Source organism: Chelonoidis abingdonii, chromosome 24 (genome assembly GCF_003597395.2).
Source record: "Chelonoidis abingdonii isolate Lonesome George chromosome 24, CheloAbing_2.0, whole genome shotgun sequence".
Lineage (NCBI taxonomy): Eukaryota > Metazoa > Chordata > Testudines > Testudinidae > Chelonoidis > Chelonoidis abingdonii.
In genome coordinates, this window is record NC_133792.1 from 20,081,351 (window position 1) to 20,087,376 (window position 6,026).

The window sequence follows — 6,026 nt, forward strand, 5'->3', positions numbered from 1 at the left end:
CTCCTCAGGGAAGAATCTGCAGCTAGGCTTGCCCCCTGTGTCAGCCCCACAAGCTTATATTGGGGTGCTAAGCACAGTGGGTCGTACCCAGGAGGAGCTCCCAAATTGCTCTAGGGGTGGACAAAGACTTACGGGTCCTGCTGCCCGCCCACCTTCATTCAGTTGGAGTGGCTTCATTGCAGCAGCTGGGGGCTGATGGGGAGAAGTCAGACTGGATTCCCTTTACCTGCTAGAATGTGCACACGGTCCAGGTGGCTGCATTATTGTTGGGAAGAGTCTTTCACTTTGAGACACTCTGGAGCTCCTTGTTCAGCAGGGCCCCAGCCTAACCCCCAGCTGCAGTGGCAAAATCATCATGTGTGGGAGGAGGAATCGTTCCCACGGAGCCAGGCTGAGGCTGTGAGCTAGGGAACTGCTGTAAAAGCAGGGCTCCAGCTTGAATCCTTGCAGGATCGCTGTCCTCAGGAAGAAACACCTGAGCATTGGCTAGATGAATTTTTACTACACTCTGTATGTAATGTTCCTCACTATTGGGAGAACGCGTGCTTTCTGGCACGGCTGTGTGATCGAGGGGAACAGGCATCACATTGTGCTTTTTAATGATCTGGTAATAAAGAGAGTGCTAGTTTTGTTCCATTCTTTCCCAGCCTTGCCAGAATGATTTGTGGGGAGAGTGTTCCGGTCCTTCCTGCAATCCCAAGTATCTTCAGCCTGCAGTAATGCCCTATCACTGTTTATGTTGCAGGGTGCTGCAGGTGAAGCGCCTGCTGTGCAATCGGTCTCAGGCTCCGGCGCTGACGTGGGTGAGGCCAGAGTTCTGCAAACTCGGAGAAGTACTCGCTTCAGGAAGAGGAGGAAGCGGATGTGAGAGAAGCATGCGGAGAAATGTTAGTAACTTCGCTGTGAAGCCGTTATTTCTCGTTTGAGGAGAGAGACCTGGAGAGGCATTTGTGTGAGGCACAGCTTAGAAATAGCTGGGGAATCCTGACTCAAGGCCTATCTCAGTGGTTTGAAACAGGCCTGTCTCGCCTTCCCTGTGGGCTGCAGGTCTGAAGTCACTTGTTTAGTCGTGATCAGTAAAGATCGTAATTACAAGGCATGCTACATTTATACAGTCCTCTTGTCAGGGTTCCTCCCCACTCTGAACTCTGGGATACAGATGTGGGGACCCGCATGAAAAACCCACTGAACTCTTATATTTCACCAGCTTAGGTTAAAACCTTCCCCAAGGCTCAAATTCCTTTCCTTGTCCTTGGACGGTATTGCTGCCGCCACCACCACCAAGTGATTTAAACAAACATTCAGGGAGGGGCCACTTGGAGTCCTACCCCTGCCCCCAAATATTCCCCCAAACCCCTTCACCCCCTTTACTGGGGAGGCTTGAAAATAATCTACCAACCAGTAGGTTAACAAGGTGAGCACAGACCAGACCCTTGGGGTTTTAGTGTCCTGAAAACCACCCAGGTTCTTAAAGGAAGAACTTTATTAGAAAGAAAAAAGTAAAAGAAGCACCTCTGTAAAATCAGGGTGGAAGGTAATTTTACAGGGTAATAAAAAGATTTAAAACATACAGGATTCCCCTCTAGGCTCAACTTCAAAGGAACAGAACAGAATAAACCTTCCTCTTAGCACAGGGAAAATTCACAAGCTAAAACAAAAGATAATCTAACACAATTTCTGTAAGTTTAGGTGTAACAGCAAGGAAATAAAAGTATCATTTCAGTAGGAGCTGGGTTACCTGCTTGGTCTCTCTTTGTTCCAAGAGAGAACAAAAACAAAGAGCACAAACAAAACCTCTCTCCCTCCACCCCCCATTTGAAAGTATTTTCTTTCCCCCATTGGTCCTTCTGGTCAGGTGCCAACTGATTAACCTCTTCCAGGAGGGATTTGATGTTACTGCATTCACAAAGGTTGTTACCCTTCCACTGATATTTGTGACTGCTTTAGAGACACAGGCCCACCGTCATATGGACTCAACAACCCAGAATCCATACAGTCAGTGGTGAGAATTGGTTGTGAGGCATTGTAACTGATAGAGTTTTGCATGATAGGTTGCTAAGATAAGACAAGTTTAACCAAAAAAAAAAAAACCAAACAGGATGACTGTTTAGGTAAGGAGGAGTGAGCTCTTGAGGAGAGGAATGGCTGAAGGATGTGTTTAAAGCTATTGGCTCCTGCTGCAGAGCTTAAACATTGTCCTAGTGTCTTCTCTACACCTCGGCTGCTGTGTGCCCCTTGCTGATGGCCTCACAGAGTTCTGGTGATGGGGGTTCACTTGAGCTGCTTTGTCTGACGTCTGGCTGACTGCAACAGTGGAGCAAAGATACTGAAGGTCCTACACTAGCAATGGCAACTGTTTTCTATTTTTAAATTCTCAGTGGCCATAGTGATGGACTTTTAAGTAAATAGAGTGCAGAAGATGGTCTCCATCAAGCAGTGCTTCTAACGTGAGTAAGATCACCCACAAGTCACTGCTGGACAAAATAAGTGTTTAGTTCTCAGAGGGCCTGGGGAGTTGGATGCTTTTTGTGTGTCTACCATAGAGACTCTGCAGGGCAAGCAGTTTCCTTGCCTGCATTCACAGGGCTAACACCATATTACGCAGATGCTGTGGTCTGATCAGCATAAAAAAACCAACAGCTTTTGGTTGACAGGTACCAAATAAGTGAAAAGATTTTTTTTTTTGTTTTGCCTTGATCCCTCTTCAGTTCATGGAGTTGTTCTCGTTTCTTTTTTATTCTTTTCTTAAATGGCTTTAGAAACTCTGTCCTATGACTAATGAGGTGAATGTGTTCTTATTACAGGAGTCTCTGAATGAAGCTTGCTTTCAGACGTGGCAATAGCAGCTGTTCCTTGCACTACTGACCAGTGATGCTTCAAATAAACTGACTCTGCAGTTCTGGGGAAGAGGAAAATGGTTGCACTGTTTTTCCCATCACTTAGCCAAGTCTGTATATTACTACAGTTCTCTTTTAGAATCATTATTTGGGAAAGTTAGAGACGGAAGTCTTTTTTTTTTTTTTTTTTTTTTTTTTCTTGACACAGACTGATTCTGTTCTAACACTCTTACAGTCGGGCAGCAGCATGGACAAAGGTGGGAGAAGACTATTGGAAACGGACGTTAAAAATGAATGCTTGCGTGTTTTTTATGTTGGAGCCTATTTATATAAATGTCTGTCCCCAGTTCAGAACATGAGTCTGTGTTTTTTAATGCTGTGGCAATGCTTGTGGTTGACAGTTAACTGGTTCTGAGGTGACAATACCGTTGAATCATCAGTGGATTTATTTTGTACCTGAATGATTCTGACTGTTTGATTAAATATAAATGTTATATTTTTTCTCATTTAAAAAGATTTAGGCATGTTATTTCTGGCCCCACAAACAGGAGAGGTTTCATTTGAATATGCTTTCCTGTAAGTGTTTGGTCTTTGACAACAAGAAAGGTGATGTTTGTTTCCTCACATAGAACCCAAGAGGGAGTGGGAATTAGCTGATCTTGTGGTTAAGGCACAGGACTTGGTCGCACAGGATCCCCTTCCTGGCTCTGTTGCAGATTACAGTGCAGCCTTGGGCATGTCATTCTCTCTAGTTCCTCATCAGCAGTGCAGGAGTGCTGAGGCTAAATGAATGAAAGTTGGTAAAGTCTGAGTTCCTTGGATGAAAGATGCTGGGGAAGAGCAGACACTGGAGTGGCTCTAATTTCCCAGGAGCACAGCAGTGATTTCAGGCTGTAGTGATGCTATGAAGCATGGCTTCACCGGCAATGCTTTGTGCCACCCTATGCCTGTGTGGTGCTTTCCAGGGTCGCTAAGTCCCAGTAGGCCAAGGTGCTGTTCAAATGTTAAGCCTGTATCACACCCAGAGAAGGGAGTTGCAGGCAAGTTTCCCTCTCCCAAAGTGTGTGCGAGCCACCATCCTGCATGAAATTTACCCCAAGGCGCAAGCTTTGCCATGAAACCATGTGCATCGCTTGGCACACAGCTGTTAACATGAGGCTTAAGTGGGGTGTAGGACTTTATGCCCTGGAGTCAGTGTGCCTTTGTGAATGCCACTTAGGTAATGACACCTGCTGGGTTGATTAGCCAGGCTGCTGCTGTGCGGCACCTGATCTCAGTCTCTGGTGAGGGGGTCTCATTGTAATGCCTCCTATTTAATGGGTTAATTAGAATGTCATGGTTGTCTCCCTCACACTTGGAGGGTTGAATGTGGTATGTGGCCAGCAAGCTAGGACTAAGGTATGGAGCATGGGGGGAGAATAGAGATGGGGACCATACTATAGAGCATCCCTATAATTCAGGGACCTGGGATGCCCACACCTTTGGTCTAGGTGGTACTCCACCAGATGGTGGGGCAGGAGAATTGAACTGATTCTGGAAGCTGTCCTCAGGCTCTATTGCAGAGACGGTAAATGCATAGTGTGCACAAATTCCCTCCTGTTTGCTGGCACCAAAAGGCAGCTCCGTCAGGGAGGTCTCTCCAGTGGTTTGGATTTAAAAGTAACCCCCTTCGCCTACTATGCTACAAACATACCCAACACCTGGATTCTGTCATAATGGAGATTGGAGGACGCAAGAGTGGAATTCCCAAAACCATTTTATAGAAAGAGCCAGAAACTTAGTTATTAAATGAAGAAAACTTCAGCTACAGCTCAACCCTGAGCATCAGTCATGCTAGCGAGTCCTTTACCTATCCGTCTATTACACAGTTGAAGAAATGATCAATAAGCAAACTTTCACCTAGGAACCAAGTGAGGTCATCCAAAACTATTGCAGCCCTCTCTTGTCTGAAGTTGAGCCTCTGTCTTTGGTGGTTATAACAAATTAGAGTTTATATAACTTCTGCCTCAAACACTTCGATGCCATTTCCTTCAAAAAAAACAAAAATCACTGCCAACCAACACCTGCACTAAGCCGATGCCTGCGGACCCAATGCTCCTGAGCAACCTCTTTGTCAAGAAAACATGGAAATAGAGGCAGTTTTTATGCTTTAAGATGGCACTGAAGTACTGTCATGATGCAGGCCCCACAAGGTGGATAGGCCTATCAGTTTAACACATTGCTTTCAGATCAGCCTCACCCAAAATCTTCACAAAGCATATCTTGGAAGGCATGTGCTACGCGTGCGGTTTGTACGCAGCAGGAAGCACAGAGTTGCAGAAGCTCCAACCAGTTTTGCTCCACCCAGAGGGTTGTGCTGAGAGGCCCAGGAGCAGGGGCTCTGACAACCTTGCATGAGGCTGTTTGGAGTTTAGCCTGTAGAACAAAAACAGGGAGAGGTGGTGATCCAAAGCTGTGTGACGCTGCATTAACTGCAGGAATATCGAGTTATGTGACTCCTCTGGACTCTTTAAAATCAGACATCTGAATTGTTCTTCCCACAGAACTTGAGACTTGTAACAGTGATGACAACAAATAGTTCCGTAAAGGAGCAGTCAAAATGATTTGTGTGCGTGCTTAAAATTCTCCAACAACTATTGCCGTGCTGCCCCTCCCATCACATGCTTAGAGCTGGGGCCTAGGAGCCAGGACTCCTGGGTTCTATTCCTTGCTTTGTCCAACTTGGGACACCTAGGGCCTGACTCTTTTTTCAAGGGCCGAGTACCCACAATTACCACTGAAGTCAACGGGCACCCAAAACTAGAAGACCCGTTTGGGAAAGCGTCATAATGGTCTATCCCATCAACCCCAGGCACACCTGCTGTGGCTTCACATCAAGAAAGAATTCTTGTCCCTGTCTGCGTTCAGGTACAAAGGTGTTGGTGTGTTGATAAGGCTGCAGTTAAAGGGATCAAGGTTTAACCTGAAAGGCTGTCACAACTCCAGTTGTGTGGGTTTGGTTTTGTTTTTTTAAATGAAAGCATTAGTTCTGTTTATCATCTCCACCCCTCCGGTCCCTGAAGACCCCTGTCCTATAACATTGGACCTAGAAACTTGAGAACCTACTTCAGAAGCTGTCGTTTTCCCACATGGCTGTTGTGCAAGTTTCTTACTGAAGAGATTGGACGTTCTAGTTCCTGTGCACTCCTG

General features: G+C 46.0%; 1 protein-coding gene across 2 annotated transcripts in view; it reads left to right on the forward strand.

The window, feature by feature from the left end:
* Nucleotides 1-3,188, forward strand: part of SNAPC4 (small nuclear RNA activating complex polypeptide 4) — a 29,954-nt gene extending 26,766 nt beyond the window's left edge. For both annotated transcript variants that reach the window (XM_075060567.1, XM_075060568.1), the window contains exons 23-24: nt 746-887; nt 2,805-3,188. In XM_075060567.1, the coding sequence (XP_074916668.1) occupies nt 746-868 (123 nt within the window). In that variant the 3' untranslated portion in view covers nt 869-887; nt 2,805-3,188. The remainder of the gene's footprint in view (nt 1-745; nt 888-2,804) is intronic.
* The last annotated feature ends 2,838 nt before the right edge of the window (nt 3,189-6,026 follow it).